General features: G+C 40.7%; 1 protein-coding gene across 8 annotated transcripts in view; it reads left to right on the plus strand.

The window, feature by feature from the left end:
* FGD4 (FYVE, RhoGEF and PH domain containing 4) overlaps positions 1 to 25,465 on the plus strand; it is a 113,735-nt gene that overhangs the window by 47,722 nt on the left and 40,548 nt on the right. For 6 of the 8 annotated variants that reach the window (XM_063319410.1, XM_063319457.1, XM_063319467.1 and 3 more), the window contains exon 2: positions 24,296 to 24,460. In XM_063319410.1, coding sequence (XP_063175480.1) covers positions 24,296 to 24,460 — 165 coding nt within the window. Of the gene's footprint in view, positions 1 to 9,562; positions 9,734 to 12,851; positions 12,870 to 24,295; positions 24,461 to 25,465 lie in introns of those variants that run through there. The other 2 variants (XM_063319430.1, XM_063319474.1) reach the window with 2 other exon arrangements.

Consider the following 25,465-nt stretch of genomic DNA (forward strand, 5'->3'; position numbering starts at 1 on the left):
TAGCTCTTGTTCGTGCCATTGCTTGGAGCCCTGTGTTGCTGTTATTACTTGGCCACCCACTGTAATGCAACTGGCAAGTGGTTTTGTCCCTTGGCTTGTCAAGATTTTTGTGTGTAAGTCAGTTTTAACTGAGGAAGCTGCTACAAACAAACTGTTAAAAATAACTGCTATAAGCCAAAATAAAATGAAAGTCTTGGTGGTGAAATTAGAGCTTTACTCAAGAATTGAAACACAACAGTTAAAATCTGATACGATGAAACTTTCACGGTTAGCAGTGTGAGCCCTGTTTGCCCTTAGTAAAGTCGGCAACACTGCACCCCTCTGTTGTCTGTTAGCATTCTGTTATTTCGGGTAAATGCTCTTTCTAAAATCTTAGTCTAGAACACTGTAGTTAAAGCATCTTGCTGTCGCATTTTTCCCCATTGTATCACTTGTTCTGCAAGCTGTGGCCTGGTTTCTACTATAACAGGATAATTACTGCGTTCGATTTTTTTAGTTTTGTGTGTACGTGTTTATAAAGCTGACTTTATTGATTGTAAAATACAGTCTTTCTAAACAATTGACTTAACTTTTGCAGACTTGTCTTAACGTTGATGTTACTTATTGCTGATGTTTCTCTGGTTTGATTGAGAATATTCCAAAATTTTCCTTCTGTTGAAAAACTCTGAAAGCTGTAGAATGCTTTTTTGCTTACAGGAGTAAAACTTCAGTTGGTAGCTGAGGGTGTTTTGTGTGTGTGTGTGTGTTCAATGGAACGTCCTCAACTTGTGTGAGTGATTCATGAAGCTAAAAGGTGTGGTATTCCTGCAATCTGATACTAGACATTTTCAGTGCAAAACAATGCACAGGACACAGTCAGGATGAGAGTGAAAAGCCGCTCGATCCAACGTGATCTACTTGCGGTCCTTTGATACTGCAGTCTATTTGTTATGTTTTGATGGATTAAGATTTTCTTTGTACATCACTGAAACGGCTGTAATCCCATTTATTGCAAAATCAGGTGGCATTTTAGAATATCTTTCCATAAGAAAGACAACAATGAAACTTGACCATGTCTGTTTTATAGCTGGCGTCTGCTCTGATTCTGTGTTTTTAGAGTTCATAGATAGCAGTGAAAGAACTGTGGGGAAAAGCTTATTGATTGCTTTGGTGTTAAAATAAATGATGAAAAGCTATTACTGTCTGGTTGATGAGGTCTGGGGTGTGCATAGCAATCATTTAAAGGAAATTATAGTTTCATTAGTGCTGATGTGGTCTCTGTGAAGGCTGTGTTTAACTATCAGCACAACTTCACTATATAAAATGGAGTCACAACTGTCTCTGATCTTGGACCTTTATTGCGCCAAAAGCTAAAATACACTTCTACGTTCTCTTATTTGTCACCACTGTCTGTATTGTTACCTTCCTTTTTTTGAAAGGAATTGATTTGAGGAATTCCTTTTGGTCACTTTAGATGCTTGAGATACGCAAGGCTGGATGTACTAGGAAAAAGCAGTACTACGTCTCAGTGGTAGGGGAGAAAAAGCTCTGTAAAGAAGGTCCCGATTTGCTGAGTATCGTGTAAGTACTAGATTAAATTGGCCCTAACAGGGCAAAGTGGGGAGACTAAAGCTGTTTATATAAAAGGGAAATAGTTTATTTAAAAGCAAATAGTTTATATAAAAGGAAACAGTCATGAACAGATAGTAGAATTTTTTTGTCCGCAGACCTGAAAGATACTGTTGCCCATGACAGGGGGGCTGGACTTCACGCTCATTAAGGTCCCTTCCCACCCAAACCATTCTGTGGTTCTATGATTTTTAGGAACTGATGTGTTCTGGAGAAAGTTAGTCTGATGCTTTCTGTAAAGTGACAGGGAGGACAAAGAAAAGCTGGAAGGGGAAGGGCAAATGTGTTGTGCCATCAAGTTTCTCCTCCCCAGAAAGCATGGAGTCAGGTAAAATAGGTTGAAAATGCCTATACTGTCACATATTCTGTGCAAGAAATATAAATGGGATTCAGGAAAAGGTTAAACAAATTCATGGTGAATATGTCTTCCAGTAGCTGGTGAAATACAGTTGCACAAATGCATCTGCTGACATGGGTGATCCCTAAACAACCGATGCTGGAAGCCATGGGGATTGAGGAAAGATCATTGTGTGTTTGCTGCCTTCTGCTGTAGGTTACCCAAACATTTGCTACTGCTTCTTTTCAGACACAGAATATTTGACTGAATTATTTTTTTTATTTTTTTTTCCTGACCACAATTTGCATGCTCTTATCTACTCCAGAAATGTACTGATTTATTGCACTCTAGTGCTTACTGTGAATTTTCCATGCTGTTTTTTATTAACTCGAACCAAAAATAATTTGTGCTTTATTTTTAGTATCTGTCACTGCCCAAACTTTTTTTTTTTTTTTTTAATATGGAAGCAAAATCACTGTCACTGCATTCTGACCTGTTTCACTTACAAGTCTTTGTACTATTTGAATTTCTAATATGGCAGGGATAATTTTGAAGTTGTGGATTCAGCCTTTCATTGTACTGATGAATCGAGGGAAAATCCTGCGTGGTGGTCTTCCTGGCTTGGTGGTTTGGGTTTTTTTTGAGGGGAACGTGTGTGCATTTTGTGTGTGTGTAACCAAAAGCTAAATTAAGTGGAAAATGGGAGTCTGTGCTCTTGAGCTGTTTTGCAAAGAGGTTAAAAGAGTGTTATGTTTAATCTGTGAAGATGAATAAAGACAGGTGGCACAACACCACTAGGGTAGGTCACAAGCTTTTTCCTCTTCCCTTTTTTCCACCCTTCCTTAAAGAAGGGTATGGGTTTCTGTGGTAACAGCTACGACATGGTCCCCAACTGATGGGGCACCAGAGCTGCCCTCCTGGCCTAGCGCCACCCAGCTCTGCTGGTCTAGCTGCACGGCTTGGCTGGCAGGAGAGCGCAGTGGTAAGCAGGAACATCACCCTCGGAGGTATTACTGTCGCTGGGGAAGAGGCAGCAGCTGCGGTGGAGGCAGGAGGCCTGAAGAAGCAGCCTTCTCAAGGGGGAAGGCATGGGAAGGAGTAAGCAATGCAGATGACATGAGACAAGGCAGAGCTACAGGGCCAAAGGGGGGGGTCTTGTCTTTGAATTTATTTGCTAACTGTATATTAGTGTAATAGAACAGATAGCACTATAAATAGTCATTTCCTTTTCCCTAAATCTTGACATGAAGCTTTCTCTCAATTTTGTAATATATATGTGTATATATATATATAAAGGAGGTATAAGAAATAGTGAACTGTTAAGCCATTTTCTTTTTTGAACAGGAAAATTGGCAAATAAAACCCAATTGATAAAGACAAAGCCTTTGACCACTTCCCACATCTAAAACCAAAAACCCTTTAACAATTGCTGATCTTTCTTTGCTAGAGAAGATTAGGCGAAAAATGAATCATGGATTCCTGGATTATTCTTTCTTTTTTTTTTTTTTTTTTAAGTATGGGAAATACTTTACGCTACGGAAGAACAGCTTTATATGGTTAGTGTAAAACATACAGTTGCCATAGTAAAAGCATTCCTTTTGTAAATGCTAATAGAATAGGTGTCAGTGATGTGGTGCGCAACTTTTTTTTAATATAGTTCTTTGATTTTGTAGAACTACAACCGTTTAATTATTTGTTTGGAGAGTTTTGTAGTTGCTTGTATTACTTCTATGCGTGGACTAAATTGCAGAGACCAAGGTGCTACGATGACAAATGCTGTACAAACGTAGGACAAAAAAGGCAGGCTTTTCCCTTAAGAACTCTTACCGCGTGTCCTTTGGGTTTTTGTACAGCCACAGGCTTCCCCTTTGGGGCATATGATACAGCTGAGCTGGAAAAAACTTAAAGATGGAAAAAAACTTGTTATTTACTTTCTAATTATGGCATGGTAGTTGTTCATCACACCTGCCTTGGAATTGCTTGTCTTAAATCCAAATCCTTGCATGTGAACACAGAGATGAGGGGAGGGGGTGATGGAAGGGTTTTTGATTTCAGAACTGGGAGGGAAAGTGTCCTTACAACAAACTTGTTTCTGTTTTGCTGCAGATCCAGAGTGTACCGTATTGTTTCTCACCTTGTTGGGGGCTAGTTACCCATCTTTTTAAGGTGCTGTTGTTACTTTTCCATGTTGCAGCAATCATGAATACCCATTCCTAAACTCCGTCCCTGCCCAGCCCGCTTCTGTCTGGACTTTCTGCCTCCCTCCTTTTCCTGGTGGTCACTTGTTTCTGTAGGTCATTTCCTTAATCTAGAAATCTTTCTCCATCTTTTTATTCAAATCTTGAGTTGTCATGCAGCTGTTTCTTCTTTCCTCGTATGCCTGTGTGGCAAAGCTTGAAGGATGCAGCTTAACAAGACAGCAAATAATCAGTTCTGCTTCCTGGATGGATTTTGTTCTTCTCTCCCACTTTCTCCTTCTGTTGACACAGATGCTCGTCTGACCCCATGGGCCACCTCAGCCTGCTAAGCTAACAGAACAATCCAAAAGAAAATGAATATGTTTCTGGCAGAACAGTGAGCTGAACTGGCTTGCTGCAGTGCCAGACAAGACCCTATGCAAGGAGAGGAAGAGCAGGATGTTCCTCTGCCAGCAACCAGTCCCTGGCTTGGCATAAGGGAGCTCTTGGGCTGCACATGGACTGTCTTGCCTTGTCTCCTCTGAGGATATCGGGCAACCATGCATGAATGTCATCCTTTGTGTACCCATTCAAGGGTCCTTGTCAATGCTTCACAGCTACTGCATTCAGTCATCATTAGCCTCTGCAGTCCGTGGGCTGACCGATGTTGCTGTCCCTGGATGAGATGTCGGAGATGAGTTAATGTGACAGCCTGGTGTTGGGAAGGACCATCATGTCCCATCCCTCTGCACTGTGATCACCACACACCTCCTGGAGCTTGTCACGTTGTACAAAACACTGATTTCAACTTGCTCACCTGGAACAAAAGTTTGCTTTGCCTGCTCGGTTGCTTTGGCTTGTCACGGGCTGGACATTTTTGTAAGGGAGGAATGTGATAGAGCCACAAGGGGGAATGATGGGAGTGGGATATGTGCATCTTTGTGGTAGAAACATTAAACTGAAATACAAATCTAACATTAACCAGATCCTTGTGAGCTTCATCTCTTCCTTGGCAGAGAGGGGAGGCTCCTGAACATCCATGTGGTGGCTTCTCTTACTTGTAGCTCTTGAGAGTTGGCTGTTTGACTTTTTAAGCCATTTACTTTGGTGCCACGCTTAGGCTCTGCAGTTTTACTATCCGCCCTTGGTGATTAGAGGCAGGAAGTCCCCATCGTGGCCCCTGTTACAATAAAAAGAAACCACAAAGCACCAGTGGTAGGCCTTGCTTGAGCTCTTGCACAGTGCTCAGAAATAAAGTAGGGGGTAGTCATTGCTTCAGTACAGCAAGAAGGCGCAGGTAAGAGTGGCAGATGGTCACCTTCTGTTTAGCATGCCTGGGGCATTGCATCTCTCTCCCAGATTTTGACCTAGGCCAGTGTACGCTTCTGCATATCTGCAGTTCCAAAGGTGTCCTTGGTTTTCTGTGCCTACACCGTAAGTAGTTTTCAGACTTTTTTTTTTTTTTGCCTTGCTATAGAAGTGTCTGTTCAAAACTATGGTAAATAGTAGTTAGCAAGTTGTGTGCTTTGGATTTGGTTGGTTTGTTTGTTTGTTTTAAGGTATGGTTTATATCCAGCCACCTTCATAAAATCACTTGTTACTGATTTTAGACTATCCCAAGGATCATGAGAAGGGCAGCATATGGAAGGTCTGACAGAAGTGGAGGTCAGTTTGGGACAAGGGTGTGTGGTGTCTCGGTTGCTAATTCCATTGCCCTAAGAATAGCTGGGAGCCAAGTTGAACCCCTTTTCAGACTGCTGGGCTTTTGAGAGAGGCTTTTAACAGCACCTCAGAAATTATTTTGAGGTAAGGAAAAAGCAAGCTTTAATTTTTGCCTGGGACCAAACTGCTATGCTTTTGAAGTACTGGGGTGTACAAGAGAAGGGAGAGGGGTAGACAACAATATGAGTCAACCACACCTACTTTATGGGAGCCCTGTGAAAGGTGCTTTTTTAGTTGTTGTTGTTTTACATCTCTCTCGGACTCATTGAGATGTCTAAAGATCTCTCGGGGGGGGAAAAAAGCTGGGGGTTGCTTTCAGTGCAGGGCACTGATACATTGAAATTCAGAAGTGCTCATGCTGCATTCTGTGCTAGGGCAACATGTGGGTTACTAATCCTTTGGATGGGACAAAAATCACTCTGTCTCCATCAATGCCTTGCAGAAACTTCGTGTCATGTCCTGATGCAGCAACTGCAGCAAACCTCTTCAAACGCGTTGTGCCCGAAGTGAGTCTGCAGTAATGAGGAGCCTGCTGAAGGCAACCATACTGAATGCTGGGCTGTGATTCACTGTCACATGAGCTAATTTGTTTTTGGGGGTGTGTGGCATGCTGCCCGTGTAGCTCTGTAATACTTAGTTCAGCTTTTCAGGTTGCCTAACAGGACTCGTACTCACGTGACTTCCTTCTCAACTCCAGCTTTGTCACATTAAGAATATTCAAATGAGTCAGGTATGTAGGGTCCCCTTATGTGCAAAGTAAGGAAAGTAGCGAGCGAAAGCTTGTGATGCTTAGTTTGAAAAGTGGACAGCAGTGGAGAACAAAGTAAGTGCCATATACTTATTGCAAGACATTTATAAAAACTTTTAATTACTGGAGTGACAAAGTTATATGATAAGCCAATAATTCTGATTTGAGATAACTTTTTCATAAAGCTTAACTAGTCTGCTGTGCAAGTCTCTAGACTAAGAACATGCTGGTTTTAGTTTGAATAGCTATCTTATTCATACTAAATGACAGCAACTACTCGTCTTAGTACGATTTTAATTACCCACTAATAAGAATGTTTTTTTTAACCGGTTGTTCTCCATGCCCCTTCACCTGCTTTTTAGATAAATTTAATAGAACTAACTTTATTTTTTAGTTAACTTTTCCTTAAATTTCACAGGCACATTGTGGTGACAGGTAAGACATAGCTGTACCTCTTGTTGAATTTTCAACTAATACTTGCCAGTATAGCTTTATCGTGCAGTTTGTACTTTGCACACTTCTGCTCTTAGAGTAAGCAAAGATAGGTGTAAAACTCACGTGAAACCAGGTTAATGAGATGTCCCCATTTTATCACTTTTAATCTCTCCCAAATCCCCTTGTCTGCTAGCTAATCAAATAGAGAGAAAACAATTAATCTTCTACCTTTTCTTAAAAAAGGAGGAGTTAAGCGTGTTTTGAGGTTGGGCTTTGAAGATGTCTTTATACTAGTTTTAATGTTGCACCTTCTGGAAATGAAATAATATAAAATCCACAGTTTCCTTCAGGTTTCTAAGATTCCTTCTCTCTCCTTGAGCGGTAGCAGAGCTGAGGTTACTCTCCCTGGGCTGTTGTGAGCCAGCGGGTTTCCTGTGTGGCCCAAGGTGGACCTTTTGGGGCTGGTCAGAGCTCTGACCTCTTGCCTGTTCTCTGCCTTGTCCCCTGGGGCAGGGATGGACGGAGAGCTCAAAGTTCATCCCTCCCACAGGCATCACATTACAGTTATTATATACTTTTCCCCAAAAAGGAGACTTGATTTCCCATCTGACCCCTACTTTTCCTTGTGTGACTCCTCCTCTTTGCTTATGGTGGTCAGTAACTAGCACTTATATAGCTGCTTATCTGAACCAATTGTTTCTTGTATTATTTTGTAGCCATTTGTCTTACAGCTTTCCAGCCTACTATTTTGCTTGAGTGAAAATTGAAAACTTTATTGCTGATCCCATCTGAATTTGAAATTTGTCACATACTTGTATGACAGGCATTATCAGTATTTTTTTCTGGGTTAGGAAGAGTGCATCAGGCTGAAGAAAGGCTGACAATGCCTTACTGGCAGGTGGACCAACCAGGCTAGCGGGGAAAGTGGTTTGTTTCAAATATGGGAAACTGAGCAGAAAATTTATCTTCTCTGGAAAGGCTTTTCTGGAGAGAGAAGGTGTTCTGTTGTAGATGTTTTTCATGTGGAAGCCCAAGCAAGGGGGCAAGCTTTAAACTCATGGAGGTGAACTTCAAAATAGAAATGTAACCTATGCATTGGAGTTCTCTTAGTCTGGTTATGAAACTCAGTTACTGTAACTTTTTGTTTTAATGATGTGTTGATGACCTGGATGAATAAAATTTGTATGTGTCTTTAAGGAGCCTGGGATTACTTGCTAGGAGTATCAAGGATGGGGAATTGCAACTTCCTAACACAACAGTTTAAAAATAAATGCTCAAAACAGAACCAACACATGCAAATCTTGGTCAAAGCACTAAAAGTGGGTTCCATTTACATTTCACATCCGTATGCGTGGAACTTGCATCTGCCTACCTCAAGAAGAAAAATACACCAAAGTTTTGAAAAAAAAATGGAGGAAGATAGCCGTTTTTACTGTTGGTTGGTTGTTTTGGGTTTTTTTGGCAAAACACCCTCTGTTCAACATCTGTAATAGAAAGGAAATAATTAGCTGCCCTATTCCAGAGAGCTGTCTCCTCAGTGACAAACAGATGTTCATAACAATGGATTGTTTTGCAAGTGTCTACCCCGTAACCCTTGGTACTTGTCCTTCAGAGCAGCTCTGCCGTGGCGTGCTTGTACGTACCCTTGAATGTGAGGACTACGCGTGGCCGGTGGCGGAAGGGGCTGTAGGGAGCTGTGGTTTGGACCAACACAGCGGTTGGAGATGACCTCAGCTGCCGTGAATGACAGGCTGGCTGCTATATTCTGATTCATATTATCCGAACTGACAGGGCTGGATTTTAAATCCCAGTTTCTTTCTCCTGCTGGGATGAAAGTGTGCCAGCTGGGGGTCACATGGTGTGAGAGCTGTGAACAATAAAAGAAAGTTACTTGCAGGAACTTCTCTTTTCAGTTAATGCTTTTGCTTTTTAAAAATGTGCATTTTCACAGTTCAGAATTTACTCTAATATCTTAGTATTCTACCCTGGAACACAATATCTAGTTTATACCATTTGAAACCTGATTTTAAATTATTGGAGTGACTTTCATTCTGTGCCAAATAAGGTAATGTTTTCGTGACAATAATTAGACTTTTTTGGTCACTGCTCTGGTATCCTGCATGTTGTATTTACTTCATTCTAGGCATAAATTTAAATACAGATCACGCAATGAAAAAGTTTATTAGAAATGAGCATCATGCGGTATAAAGGGAGAACAAAGTACCAACCAGAGAAATGTACTAACTTGTCCTTTAACCTCGATACTGCTTTAATTACAAAGAGCAATGCAATTAAGAGTGACAAAACTTCCATCGTAGCTGAGGCATTAGGGAAAAGAACTTACAGTAGTCCCTCCTCCTCCTGCTTTCTCCAGCAGTTCATAGGTTACATAAGCTGATTTCTTTGTTTTTCCTCTTTAATAGTGAACAGACCTCACTCTCTTCTCTAAGCGGACTGGTCTGCATGCTTACGTTTTTCCTCTCAAAACAGGCTTGCCTTCAAAGAGGAGGAGCATAGTGTAATTGAAAGACCCAGCATGTAAACTGTCGGCATATAGTGAACATCTGGTGGGAAGTCCTTTCTGGCAGCTTATAGGCCTTGTAAATAGGATATATGTGAGCCTGTCATAGGGTTATTACCGTTGCGAAATCAATTCCTCGTGCGGTGTTACTGGATTGTATTTATAAACAATGTCCTCTGAACCAGGTAAGACTGATCGGGATGCTTCTGTTAAACTTTCGTCTCTTCAAGACTTGGGGCGTGTTTGTGTCCAGAGACGCTTAAGAGTTAAACTTTCTAGTTTGAAGCAAACAAACCGGTGAACATCCAGCTGCCTTGTGATGCAATACAGCTGGAATGCTCCGGTGGCTTTTTCCTCCTCTTCTCAGTAAATGAGCTTGCAATCTCTTAGACCGCTTGCCTGATACATCTGCCACACCAAGAACTCCGCTACTTTTGGCTCGTTTTGCTGCTGCTTTCGGCAGCTTGAGACTTTCTTAAAAGCATATCAGTTTTTGTGATATTTATAAGTGGTTCCTGGCTCATTTGCTCTGTTCATAGCTGCAGTGTTTCTATAGGACACTTCTATAAGTCAGTATTGGCTTTAAGAATTATATCTCTGATTGTTTTAGGAAGTAGGTGTACACTTCTGACTTGTGCTCAGCTTTTCATGTGTAATGTTGCAATAATCCCTTTAACTGATGCTTGAACGTACAGAATTGGCATCCAGAATTAAAAGAATGTTTTCTTTTATTGCACCATACAGCAAAAGGTTTGGATTTTTTCCATTTCAAATATGCCTGTAACTTAATTTTTAAGAATACTATTGAAAATACTGTTTTACTTGGGAGCGAGTGCATTTTTCAATTCTCAGAAAAGTTTGACTTGAGGTAAGTTAAATTAAAAGACTTACCCAACCGTAACAGCTTAATATAAGGCAGTAAATATTCTGAATTGAGTTTTCCACAGAGAGATAGGTGATAAATGTCTGGGGAAGCTTTGGGTTCAAAACGCTGGTCCTCTGAGACTAAGTAGAGGGAAGGGAGTCACTGGCTGAGTGAATCCGAGATATGCTGGAGAAGCTTGGCGTAGATGCATGCAAACAGCTCTACCCCAGCTCTCCTGATTTCAGTACTTGTGGGCATCTGATTTTTCTTTGGCACAAAGAATACTTTTTTTTTTAAAGTAGTTGTGTTGGCTCCTTATCTGTTTTATGATTTAAGTTTGAAATTGCCCTTCTCCCTCTAGATTTTGATAATCAACCAACAGAATGGGAATCACACCTTTCCTCCCTCTATTTATGTATGATTTTTCTACATCCTCAGAAGAATCCACACGTGGATGTAGGAAATTTGTTTTCCCCCACTGCTCTAGCTCTTAAGAGCTGTTTTATGGGGTCTGTAATGCATATGCTTTTCCTGTAAATGTGGCATAAACCCTCATGGATTTTCAGGAAGCTCAATGTCATGTCATAACTACTATTTTTGGTATTACAGCTCATCTTCCCTCTTACCCTTTGGCTTACTTTGGATTATTTCGGTTTGCAGAGGCCTTCAGTATGCTTACATATAACAGTGGCAGTGTGAACGTCAAATATATTGGTGATGCTGTGATCTTTGTTTTTTTTTTTTTTAATTTGTTTTGAGAGATCAAATATATGAAGTACGAATATATTTGTATGTGCTTTAAAGTGACACAGGTTATACTGTCATGCTATTATGATATTATCCAGGCAGTGTATTTGCCCAGACTCCGGTTAGAAGTCACATGAAAGCAGTTAATGCAGGAGTAGACTACGGTTCAAATACCTGGCTTGAAAGGCAAGGAGGGGTGAGCTTCTACCAACCGGTGGAATAGCATATAGATTCCTCCTAACGTCACCTTCTCAGAATGGTGTCAGGAGACCTAAGGATGTAGACAGTACGCATAGAAAAGGTGACAGCAAGTAGTTCCAGTCTGTGTGGGTTTGAAATTGGGTGGACAAATATCCCTTGAAGCTCCTAACCAGCATCTGAGAGAAGCAGTGACTGACTGCTTTCTTGGTCACTTGCTGGAGCACCCCCAATCTGAAATAGAAAGAAATCCTTCCAGTTCTGAATGCTGGACTACGTGAGAAGAGAAAGCACACCTGAAGTAACAGTGCCTATAGGAAGGTATAATTTCACATGGAGTTTGTTCATTGCTGTTGCAACACGCAATTGAGAGTGTGTCCAGGTGCCTGCGCAAAGCAGTTTTTCCAAGTACAAAAGGCCCATAACAAATATGGAAAATGTATAGAATGTACCTTTTTGTGAAGCTTTGATGTTTTTGAAGACTGGAACTCTGTAGATATTTTTCTTTTTTAGTAGTAGTATTCACTATAGGGTGAAAACATCACTGAAAAACTGATTTCAGCAATGCCATTTTGAAAGGCTCAATGATACTGAGACCCAGAAGTCAACAAAGAATTAAGTGTTTTTCATTAGTACCATCACTATGCTTTGCTTTGTGACTGCAGCACCCAAGCCTTGTGTTAGTCTTTTATGTGGTAGGTGCTATAGAAAAAAAAGAGACAGACAGTCTAACGGTTTACGTCAGTGCTTGTAAACCCAGTGAATTTGTTGAGTTTTTACTAAAAATTCAAAATAGTTATGGAATGTTCCTCCTCTTCTCTCTGCCCCCTCCCTGCCCTGTGTTTATGATTATTCTAAAACAAAAGGATTAAATTCTTTTAACATTAAGGGTTTGGAAATTTAGTGCCTGAGTGTTCCTTACAGTTTGATAGGCAATGCCTGACCTTGAGAAGGGTAGGTAGTTAGGAAACACAATCTTTCCTTTAGATTGCCATAAAATATTTAACACCAGGGGCAACAAGTGGGTTAGGTCATGTAAGGTCAAGAGGGATTGGAGTATGGCCAAACCTTGTGTTATAAAATAAATTAAATGTTTAACCTTAAACAAATGTTATGTTTTAAGAGTAATTTCATAGATTTTTACTTGCTCTTTGTTTTGGAAATTTTTCTTCCCCAACATGTAAGCCATCAGCTTTTTTAAAATGAATATTTTGATACTCTTTCTTCTGATGCCAAAAACTGAGGCTCTAAGGAAAACAGTAAATACTGCATAGGAGTCAGCAACATTTTGTTGGGCTACAGTTCTGTGAACAGCTCAAGTGATCCAGCGGGCAGCTGCTGCCAAGAGGCTGCCCAGTCCCTCCCTGTGACTTTCCCAGACTTTTGGTTTCATCCACGAGCCAATTCAGCTCATTCACACAGCACCAAACTCCTGTGATAAAACCAGAGACCACTTGCTGGCTGCAGGGCTTATGCTGGCCTAGAGGGAAACCCAAGGAGTCTCGGAGCTGGTAAGAAGCGAGCAGTGGGAGCTACGGGGATGCGGAGGGGGACGGAGGAGATAAAACTTTCTCTTCTTGGTGGGGGACTGTCTCACTCTCTCTGGGGTAGCTGCAGTTGGGCTTTGAGCAGCCTTTTTTGGTCTGTCCTGGGGCCTTCAAATGTTTTCATTTTCAAAGTGTTTGCAAAGCGAACGGTTGCACATCCTTCAGATGGGTTGGACAAAACTCGAGCTATTACAAAATGATTTCTCTTCCTGAAATGTTGTTGGGTCTAACGTGTTTTTACAGTGCATGACTTCTATTTAAAGCATTTTCCTATCCATTTGCACACTCAAAGATAAATATTCATATGACTATAAAAGCTTTTTGGAACAGTATGGTAAATACTCATCCAACTCTGCATCAGCAAATTATTTTAATTCTACAACATATAAGTTTTATGAAATGACATTTTTAAGTTGTCATACAGTTATCATCTTTTCTTTCTTTTTCTTTCAAAAAAAAAATGTATATTTTAAATGAGGGTCCGGAAGAGAGAGGACTAAAAAATTGAATTGTTCTGAATTGTTATCTCTTGGCCAGTTCATAGCATAAAATGTGCAGCTGTTTCAATCTGTATAATGTTCAAGAGACAACTTTACTGGTGTGCGGGTCTGCTAATATTGAGTGAATTCTGTGGACAGCACAAACAGTGGTCATCTCTGGCAATTTAGGACCAGTGGTCATCTCTGGCAATTTAGGGCTAAAGGATTTTTTTTCCCCCATTTGGATTCCAGGCAGCTTACATTTGACTTACTTCCATAAGGATGTTTATGAACCGATGAGTTAGTGTGAAGTGGTCATCTCTGTCTCTCTTGTTCCACATGGACAAGAGACCACGTAAAAGCTGGCATAATTATGGTAGGCGTTAAAAAGCCTGGACAAGGAAGGTCCTTCTTGAATGATTTCACAGGAAGGCCCTAAATGTACTTAAACCAGGCTTTTTGTGGCTTTTCTTCCTTTTTTATTTTTTTCCAACCAGGTCAAAAGCAGGAAGCACTTGAATTCTTGTGAATTGTCCAGCTTTGGGTTCTTTATATTTCTGTTTTGGTGCAGCGAGCATTCCCAGGGAGCTGCTTGTTTTTCTGTATTTCGTAGATGATGGTGGTTAATTACTTGGCAGGGAGACTTGAAGTGCTTGGGGAGCCTGACAGCGGGCTGCTTGCCCCTGGCTTGCGGGGGAGGAAAGGCATTTGCCACCAAGCAGCCGGAGTGCTGCACAGCTGCACCGCTCCTGCTGCTGCAAGGGGAGAGCAACTGCATGTTCCTCTCCACCCGTGCTTTGTTCTTTATCAAGTTCATAATTGTGTATTTCCATGTAATCTCTCAAATGACAGGGAGTAGTGCCTGGTAGCCTGTTGTGATGCTATTGTGCCGTTAATACCCTGCAGCTTGTTCCTTAATTAGGGCATATTACTTTAAATCTCAAGCCACGCACTTTTAGAGAATAGTTTTTTGATTACTTTTTTTTCCTCCCTTTCCTACTGTTTGCTCCAGCCCTGTTGAGATGTGATTCAACAGAATTAATTTTATCTAGTGGCTACTTGCTTCTAGAAAGGGAATCGGGTCTTCCTTTCCCCATCGCTAAATTTGCATCTTTGCCCAAGCTCCAGTGCATCTAAGGTGAATGAATGCGTGAAGCTGGCTGCTCTTTGTCTTTTTTTCTTTTTCTTTTTTTTTTTTGGCAGGGGTTACATTTCTGATGGCTTAACTTTCCCGGCCTGCATCCTGGAGCTAAATGCACGCCAGCACTGATGCACAGAAAGCGGTGGGAGTGGGCAGCCAGGAGGAGGGAGGGGAGTGGGTGGAACAACTTGTGTCCGTGACAGCTGGCTGCTGGATGGCCTTTGGGTTGTCAGATGCTGGCCGGACACACAGGCTGCCTCAGCAGTTGGATGTGGGAAGCAGTTTCCATCTATCGGGGATAATTTTATTGGCTTGTATTGAATAATTGACTCCTGTTTGGATCTTTGGCTGTTTGGCATTTTGGGGAGACTGTGTTATATACCTATATCTTTAAGTTACTTAACTCCTATCAGTGTGTATATTTATACAGCTTCTCCTCCGATCTGAAATAATAGATCAGTTACAGTTTCAGGCTTCTGTAATTAGATTATTCCCCCGCCCTCCCCCCCGCTCTCACTTTGGGTTTGTGGGTTTTTTTTGGCTTGGGTTTTGTTGGGTTTTTTAGCATCCTGTTTCTAAAAATGCTTTCTCTTAGCAGTCATTTTATCAACAAAAGTAGCTGATTTCATGTCTCAAAGCATAGGGATATTTTCTAAAATAGCTCTAAGTTGAGATGAATATGAAATAAGTGCACAGATAATTGTCCAAAGTGGAAGATTAAAATCTCAGTGACTGACTTGTTAGGGAAGTCTTCTGGAGCCATGTATACTGAGCAAAATGGTGACATCTCTAGTTAGATCAAATTTATCAATTTTTTTTTTTTGAAAGCCTGTTAGTATTTGTGTAAAAATCTACACACACACTGTTGTTTCATAATGGATTATCAGTTACAGAAGGGGAGGAGGACTTTTTGTCGTTCCCTGACTTATCACCCGCACTTGCATAGTAAGTATATGTTAATGTACTATCTTGAATCGTTCCAATGGTTTGTATGAGCTCCAATCCACTGCATTTTTTCCTCAGATGATGCCAGTAGTGCAGGTACACTCCTTAATGTGAGATGTTAGACTGTCCTGCCCAGCATGGTGTCATGCTGGTTATCTTATATATGATAACAGGAACAAAATAAATCATCTTAAGCCTTAACAAATAAAGCAAAAGAAACACAGAGGGCTCAGTGCCACAGCCCTTGCTCAGGCAAGTGATTCTTCTGTGATCAGTGAGTCTGCTTATACAAATGAGATGTGTTATTTATTAAACAGGAGCTCAGGGCATTTAGGAAATGATGATTGCTACCTGTGCAAAATATGCTGATGTCAATTGAAAACTCAGTGGAAAAAAATTCAGTGTTAAGTAACGTAGTAGTTGAGGGGACATTGCTCACCTCACACAGCTCTACACAGAAAACTAAAAGGAAAAAGTAGTTTGGGGAAAACTCAGGGGAGGTGCATCCTGTTCATCTTTTCTCATGCTAGGGTCCATAATGAAAATGGCTATTAATGCAGTGGAAACTCAAGAAAGCCACACAAACCTTACTGAACCCCTTCCTTTGTCAAACACGTAGGAAGCTGTGAAGAGCTGACAGGGTTGGGTGGGGAGGAAATGACCCTTGGATACAGGACTCACCGATGTTCCCATGATCGCAACGGGGGAAGAGGTTGACACGTGTAGTCATGATGCTCTTGTGACTTTGTGAAATACTGCCATGTCTGAAGCAGTTCTTGAGCTGAAAGTTGCCGTCGTGCGTTATGGCACTAGCAAAAGGCTGTGCTGACAAGGAGGGAGGTATTACCTGAAGTTACCTGGTGTAGAAATGAAACAGTAACAGCAGGGTAGCTGATTTGGTTACAGGATCAATTTATCCTGCCTTATCATGGAGTGATGAAGCTGCTGCTACTTACTGTACCCGTTTTCTTTTTCAGTGGTTTTTTTTGTGTGGTAACCGTGTGGTCTTAACTACATGAAGCCCATGGTACATGGCTTGTAGGGTCAGGAGCTGTGGTCACCCTTAAGTCTTGTAGATGGGCTTAATAAAAAGAAGGAAAAAATACTGTCCAAAACTGCTGAAAGAGATATTAACATTTTATGAAAAACAAGCCATGAAAAGTCTCTACAAGTAAAAGAACACTGTTGTGTATTTTCTCCTTAGATTTTGTGCTTGATAAGACCAAAGTGAAAAGAAGGGTTTGAGGGAATGTTTTGTAATACAGGAACCAAGTATGTGAAAGAGCAGTTCTTGTCCCTGTAAACGAAACTCCTCATACTTGTAGCTCTCCCTTTGATCACATGTCTTTCTGGAGACGTGGCTTGAGTTTTGCTTGTCTCTGTTCATGTAGGAAACCTCCATTATTCATTAAATAGTTGACGAATGACCATCATCAGCAAAGCTATTGTCCCAGTGTGTACGAGTGTAGGTGACTCATAAGAACCTCAGTGTAAGAGATGCTGTGTTTTTGGCAGAGGACCTCAATCATAAGCTACTACTTTCAAACCGCAAGCTGCGCATTGGCAGCCTATTCTAAATCAGTGGTTTCCAGTCAAGGGAGATGCCAGCGTGCTTCAGGCACTGAGCTGGGTAGTTCTGCCTGCCTTTTCCAATGCCTTTGCTGCCCTGTGAAGGGGGGAACAGCAGTGGCAGGTTTCTGGGGATCCTGCCAGCTGGAGCAGCTGCAAGGCCCAAAGTCCTGCTGCCTCCCCTCCCTGCGATGGGGGAAGAGGTAGGAGTAGACAACCACAGCAGCAATGGCCAGGAGTAAGGTTGTCATACGTTATCTCCCTGACTTGCAGCCTCCACAACCTGTCTTGTGAGCAGTGCTTTGTCATTCCATCCCTGCAGTCATCAGTAACCCACCGGCTCCTCTGTCCCTAAAGTGCCTCAACATTGATTTTGCCACTGTAGCCTCCAAAAACTGGGTGGTTAGAGAGCAGTGGCACTGCCAGACTGTATATCACAGTATGAAAGCAGGGGTCCAGCAGGGAAAAGGTGTAGAAGATAGTGACTGCAGGGGGGCTTGTTCTCAGGAGGCTCAAAACTGTGCCTTTTTATTACAGTTTTAAAAAGCTGTTCACTTTCTCTTTTTCCGTTTTATTTTACACGACATTTATAGTGTATACCACTTGGACTTCTATCAAATTAACTTTGATTTTAAAGACTCCATGTGTCGAAGGTGTTTTTTGACTTGCTTTGCATTGCTTTCCCTCACGTTGCATCTCCATATTCCAGATTGTGCCCTCTCTGATGAAAAATGCACTGTAATGAGTGCATGTTACATGGAGAAACCATAATTACTTCTAAGGAAATAGTTTTATGGGCTCAGTCTGCGCAAAAGCCATTTGAAGTCCTGTACGGTGCCTTTTCTTTTATTGGAGCAGCACCAGCAGTGCATGTTATATTATTGTGCTAATGCAAAATTTAGACGAATGTTGAAAGATAATCCTATTAATTGCTGATTTACTCATTTTGCGAAGACTCACAGCAGATGCGCAGGCCTGTCTGCATGGAAATGACTATTAGATCGGAGCTAAAAGAACAAAGATCACAGCCAGACAGGAGAGCAGACTAAGGCACACCGAGTCTTCCTGCTGTAGCCAGTGTTGGCAGGACATTTGTAGGGAATGTGAAATTCACCATTAGGTCCTTTACTTTGCATGATATACAGCATACTGAGAATGAGATCAGAAGATTATTGAAGTTAATTTTTTTTTTTAATATTTTAGTGCTTCCTTTTAAAGCTTGGACTTTATAATCTTCAAGCAGATAACCTATTTAAATATGATGGCATCTGTAGTTGGTAACTTGGCAAACTGTATCTCTTCAGTAGCAGTTACTATAAGCTCTATTTTAGTCTAAAAATGAAAGTTACTAATGGAAAGATGCATGGTTTCTTCCAACCAGAACAACTATAAAACTTGACAAAACACAGGGAAGGCAACATTGAATGCTTGAGTCTTGTGAATACCCACAAACCAAACCAATTCAGTAATGTCTCATCTTAAACCAAGCAGATATGGGTATGTATCTACTTTGAATTGGATTCCATCACTGGTGCATAACCCACCTTTGTTTATTAGAAATGAAATTATTTTGAAAGTCAAAGTTGTTTCTCCTCTTAGAATATCTCTTGTGTGTTGCGTACAGTTGAACTTGCTGAAGTTTGTTTCGGTTATCCTTCTCTATTACTGCTTTGTGTATTGTTGCAAGTGGTTCACACACTCGGTGTTATGCATACCAGAATTTGGAAACCTCTGCTCTGTGCTACTGTGTAAGGTAGCATATCTACCAAGAAGTTAAATATTTTCTAATTTTTAGCAAGTATTGTGTACCAAGTGTTTGGCCTGACAGTTTTAAGGTCAATATTATTTCATCTGACTTCACCATCGGATGTTGTGAGTACATTCATAGGGGTCATTGAACAAAAAGAGCAGTATCAATACACTTTTTGCTATCTACAATTTATACCTACCATATTTACTTGAAGATTTATTTACTCTGTGTGATAAATGCCATGAAAGGGAGGGTAATATTTGTTTGGTAACCTTAGGAATGTTCCCATGCAGGGATAAATAATAGACTCATATGCTTTACATCTTCATTATTCCCAGAACATGGTCTACCTTCTTCTGTTGAACTTAAAATATTTTTTTGCCTGTGTCTGGAAAATAACTTTGCGAGAAAAAAACCCTACATTTTTGCATTTTGCTAGCGTATGTATTTGAACTAATCCTTTAATAGAACCTGATCTGCGTCCTATGCTTTGCCAAGATTCCACTCTTCAAAGATAATTCTAAACCTTCTGATATTTGCCTTTATTTTTTTGGCCAGCACCTTCTTGCAGAGAGAAAACTAATTTCTTCAGTGGGACAGCCCTCCTGACTTCAGCAAGAGCTATTTTTTCACTTTTTGACAGCACAGGGTTATCAACTGTTTGCACTATTTCAGCAGTGGCTCACCACAGTAAAGGCTGGCCTGATGTTTAACCTTTAGAGCTCATCTGCACAGAGCAGAAGCTCGGTATGCAGTTTTTGTAGTATTCTGCAGCTGCAAAGCCTTCACAACTCTAATCACCACTGTGATGGGAGAGGTGAAAAGATACCAAAACACCACTGTGTAATTAACTTGAGAGGATAGCATTTACTAGAATTTGGAGGAAGTTGGTTGTTGCTTTTTTTCCTCATGAGAAGAACTCGGACCTCCAGACTTCCTACTCTCCTCCTCCATACTGCTAATTTTCAGATACTTTTGGCTTAATCCAGACAATTATTCTTAAAATGTGTTTGGGTGTGCAACAGTAGTATAAGCCTCTCGGTAACATGTCAGTTCCTCTTACAAACAGGACAAACCTGTGAAGGGTGAGTACCAAGTTACTAGAAACTTAGTTTTCAGGGCAGGTTTGGACACAATTGTGGGCAAAACACATGACCCGTTTTACTAGATTTCTTGCTTAAGCTTCAACAAATCTGTTGTTGTAACTGCCTGGGCAAGAGGCTGCTTTCTGCCCTCTAGTTTGCGCTCGTGAAGCTGCTTACTCTTGTCCTGACCTTGCTACAGCTCCTGTAGTGTTTGGTGAGTGAGTGAGTGAGTTGATTTAGTTTCCTGTTGTGTCAGTGCTACTTAACACTCTTCTGAACTGGCGAGGAGATCATATGGCTAGGTTACTGTGGCTAAACCAATGCTTTTGGTAGATAGACTATTAGCTGAACCTCGACGTGTGTCCAGGGATGAGTAGGAAGGGTGAAGCTTTGCATTGATCTTGCATGAAAAGATCTAGCAGTAGAATGTCAAGACCACAACCATTATGGCAGGTGTTCTTGGGACTTAACACGCTAAGTATGCATAGCTATATAATTTTAAGAGCAGTAATTTTGAGACTTAAATTTTGCCTTCTGGAAGTCACAAGAGAGTAACCCTTTTCCCATAGACTTTGTTTACATCCAGAAAAGCTGCATTTCTCTCATTCAGAATGTACAATCAAGAGTTGGGATCACAATGGCAGTAAAAATTAGACAGTGCTGGAACAGTTTAGATGCATTATGTGCTGTAAGTGGGACTGAAAATAAATATAACAGAAGACCTAACAGTGTTGAGATTGTCTTCCTGAAGTTTATGGAACTACTGATGGAGGACCTATCCAGTACTAAAACATTAGTTTAACCTTTTATGATTATAAATAAGCCATGTCTTTTCATGTTACAGGTATTTCAAGCTGGCTGATTATGTTTGTCTAAACGTTCATGGCTCCAAATTATTTCTAATTAGAACACTCTGAGGAAACAGATAATGCATTGCCTAGCTTCAGACATTCTTGCAGATGCAAGCATGTTTGCAAGCATTCTAGCTTCTCATTTCCTTGCAGATAAGCAAAATAATTAAGTGCTTATGAAATTTACAGTGTTTATTTCTCTTTTCTCTTAGTTAGTGACTACCTCCTCTTTTCTCACTTACATTCTTGCCTGCCTCCATTTTATTTTATTTTTTTAAATCTTTCCCCACCTTTCTCTCCTCTTCGCTGTATTTAATCATCTCCTATTATAAGAGCTGGTATTAATCATGTACTAGTGAACACAGTAATTGGCTGGTAGTATTTTGTTGCTCATTGCATTTCTAACTTCAAGTAAAATTTCTCAGTTATTATAATGCATAGGAATAGCGGTAATATGCAAATGTTTCTTTAATCAGGTCAGAAATAATCACAATGGGAATCTACTTCAGCTCAGTAAAAGCTGCAGGTTTTTGCAGCGTGTCTGACTTTTTGCATACATAATAGGATTTTAAGTTGTACTTACAGGGCAAGGACTGTATTTCTAAAAGCTAGTCTGTGTTACCACTTACGTAAATGAACAGAATTGAGCAGCCCTACTGAAATGCGTGCTGCTGGTTGTTAAGCAAGTATTTGGTATTTCTGTAATGTGCTGGAAATTATGTGGGCTTTTGTTATAATACACTTGCATACAATACACTACTTACAAGTCTGTGGTGAAAACTCCTATATTTCTCCCACAATTTTCTTGTCTACATCACCTGGAAGGTAATATCGTTCACTGGCTAGAAACCAAGGCTTGGATTTCCAGGGATGTTAAAGGATGCTTTTTATCCAGAGAATTTGAGTACTCAATTTTGTATAGAAGTGTGGTGTGGCTAGACTTCCATTGCCTTTTTCCATCCCAGCTTTACATGTGAAGAAAGTGGTTCATCCTGATGTGGCTATATTGTTCTTCAAAACACGTGGCTTGAGGATGTGACATGATTAACAGAACTACTAGTTTGAAATATAGGTTAAATGTCTGTAGCGTGTCCATCTCTAGCAAATATGGCTTCCAGGCAGGATGAATAATTTGTGTAATGGCTTGTAACAATATCGAATTTGAAGGCGGTCTGTTTCTCTGCATCCCCCTTGTGAAGCCAGAGCACGTCTTGGGGCTGAGTGCCTCTTGGAGCTTTTGTTTTTCTTCGGCAGTTGCAAAAGATCCTGCTACAGAGGAGCAATCTTTTCTGTTGCTTGTAGCCAGAAGCAGAAGCTGGAGCAGATGGTGACGAGGAGGGAGGAGGAGTGGCAGACCACAGAGCTGCCCTGTTCTCAGCAGCAGCTCTGCATCTGCCTCGGCTTAAGATTATCATGAGTGATAACCTTAAACAGGAGTATGTGCCTTGATAAAGTTGTGTGTGTAAAATAAGTTCCTATTCTGACTCCAGCAGTGCCTTTTTTCCTTTTAGTAAATAATAAGGTACCATTGTGATGGAGGTTTCCGGCCTCGGCCTGAACAGTTGGCAGCAGCAGTGCCCCTTACTGAGCTGCAGGTGGGGAGCTGGAGATCTTGAAGTGCATTAGCTGTCAAATCTGCAGTCAAACTAGTTTCCAGAAAGCTCTAAGACTTCACACTTTAAACATAATTGCAAAGTTATAAGAGTGATCTGAATGTAGATACATAAATTACGTGCAGTTGCGTACCTGACTTGTGCATGGTACTAATCCTGCAGGAATTCCTCTTTCTTAAATTTGTTTCCGAATTGAGGGTCCTCCAATTGGAGTGTAAACTGCTACAGTATGATTCTGTAGGAGAGGGAAATTCAGCCTGTTGGCCCTTTGGTGGAGACAAGGGAGGCTTGTTGGTATTATCCCCTGTACCATCACTTTGGTCTGTCTAAAAGCTTTCAGTACTCCCACCTCCATAGGAGAGACAGAAATGGCACTTAAGGTACCTCCTTAGGCATTGAGGAACGGTGTGGGACAGAGCTCCCACTGCTGTAGTACAACTTTTTGTGTGTGGAGCCAATACCCAAGGAAACAGCTGAGGAATTTCTGCCTAAGATCACAAATGTCTGAGAAGCTTCTGTACATGGTGGGCCTCATTAGATTATCCGCATCATTGTGGGAGCAGCCACCTTTATGTTCTTGGGAGATCCCTCGCCAATTGAATGACATGGAAGAGGGAAAGATGCCATGTTGCAGCCACAGGTGTCTTGCATGTGTTGTGATCTGAGTACTGGCACTTTGGTAAGGTGGGTTGTTGATCTCGCCATGGACCTCTGGAAGTCTCCATGTTTGTAGAGGCAGGTTCTTGGTGTAGGGCTACTTCAGTGTTTAAGAGGAAAAATAAGCTTCTAAGAAATAAAGCATAAATACTTGAAAATATTGTTGGAACCCACAAAACATTGAGGAATCTTTCAGCAGCGTTGAGCGATAGCTATGGCGTCTCTTTCCACTGCTGTTCTAAGAGCAGGCTTGGCTGTTGCTAGAAATGGCTTGACGTTATGGATTTTGCCATGGGAGAGGGAGATAGATTAGATCAGAGGGTCCAGATTCTGCAGACCAGTTGTTCAGAATACATCAGAGGATCACCTTATGAAACGGTTGAATGGGTTTTGGATTTGCCTTTTTTTTTTTTTTTTGGAAATGCACAAAAACCCCACTCATGCTTCCGTTTCTACTAATACAAGCAAGCAAAGGTAAAATGATGGCAAATAATAACAATAAATTAAACGGTCCAGACTCTACACTAATCAGTTTGTTAAAAACGATAATAATTATTGCAACACTGCAATAAATGATAAATGGGTCTTCCTCCTCTCCTTTGCTTCTCCCCATAAACATGTTGTGGATTTTTTTGATTCAGAGATGAAGGAATATTGACCTACGTGAAATACCAAGGTCCTTCATATTATTTCAAGTTTTTGATTGTGTTTACAGAACCAATTACTTTCGCACCCCAAACCAAAAGTGCATGGTTTAGGCTTGCGTAATCGTGTTCTAACAAATGCTTTTATTACGACTTCCTTTTTTTTTTTATTACTTACAAAAGGAGCCCTTTCCTAAAAAAAAAAAAAGTTGCAATACATTTAGCTAATTTTTGGATACTACCTTCCATAATAAAATAAACTTTTTGAATGTATAGCATTTTGTGAACACTTTGAATATAGAAATAGAATGGCTGAACAAAAATGCTGGTTTTTGTGTAGTTCTTTTGTTGAACAAGCACATTGACAATTCAGGTAGGAAAAAGTCTGTTACAGATTCTAATCTTTCTGTAGAAGAGCTTAGGCTAGTCATGGTGGAAGTCTTTTTTTTTATATCCAGATCCTCCCAGTTTAAACACAATAAATTTCAGCAAAAGGAAAAGCGTGTTTTAGGATGAGACACTCTTAAACGCAGACAAGTATTCTAATTTTCTCTGTAGAGAAGTGCTAGCACTTAGTGAATGTGTATATAGTCATTCTACCTTACATTTAATCCTGTTTCTAACTCTTGGGTTTTTTGTATGTATTTGTTTTTCAGGCAGCAGCATCTGTCCAAAGTCCTTAATATTGTCTAGATCTTGTACAGCGAGTGCCGCAACCAGGCTTGTTGAGCAGAATGTACACAATGAAGCGGCTCAGGGAATAAATGGAAGTGTGCCAGTCAAACAATCCCCGCGTTCAGCTTCAAGTCCAAAGCCACAAGGTAAGTAGACTCAAACGTTTTTGTTAGGGAAGTTGTTCTTCATCTCAGATTTTAAGAGAAATAGAACACCTTGAAAGAACTGTATTTGTCAGAAAGAAAATAGTGGGGTAAAAACTTGCTACTGAACTACAAATGTTCCGTAAATGCTTTATGAATCTGTAATTTCTGATAATATTTTGCTGAAAAAGGTTCTCAGAAGGAAAGTTGGACTTACTAATATGTTACAAGCATGTAGGTCTAGCTACGCTTTTTATCTCAAATGTCTAGTAATTCGCCGTGTGCTTACTGTCAGGCAGCAAGCGTTAAATTCATTCCCTGCCCAAGAAGTGGCTAGTAGGTAGAGATGGGAGAATGCCCTGTGTTTGTATTAAACTATAGCCAGGGGTTATTTTTCAAAAGGATTACTGTATTTGAGCTCGAAGGTTTTGATACTAGTTTTGAATGGGAGTGTTTGGCAGGCTGCCTTCAAGGTGGGGGTAGTGGGGAAAGATATTCAGCGCCTTTGGGGTTGTAGTGGAGCTTGAGAGGAGCCCTCCTGTGGGAGTATGTGGAAAGATGGGAACTTTGTGCAGTAAAAGCTGACCGATAGTGTCTGCAGAGTAGAAGTAGATTTCTCTTCTTCCTGTCCATAAATAGTATCTTCACTTTTAGAAGTTAAATAGGTCAACCTGCATGTTGACTTTATGGATCTAAACCTCAAAGCATGTTTTTATGTGGTCTTCTCAGTAATAATAATGATTCTGCTGAGGTTGATCACAACAAGGAGGTAATATGTTCTGGAAATCTTGGATTCAAAGGGAATCTGGACTGGTGTCTTTTAGGAGTGACAAGCAATAGGAACTTCTTTCATCTCAAAAGTTAAAAAGAGTGAGTTTAGAAGACTGATACCATGATCCTGCTCAGTGAATTGGATTCTGAGACACAGTGCTGATATGACAGAAACTAGAATTACTTATAGAAAACTATATCACATCTAAATCATGTATAGAAACTAGGCTCACATAG

This window comes from Chroicocephalus ridibundus, chromosome 1 (genome assembly GCF_963924245.1).
Source record: "Chroicocephalus ridibundus chromosome 1, bChrRid1.1, whole genome shotgun sequence".
Taxonomy (NCBI): domain Eukaryota; kingdom Metazoa; phylum Chordata; class Aves; order Charadriiformes; family Laridae; genus Chroicocephalus; species Chroicocephalus ridibundus.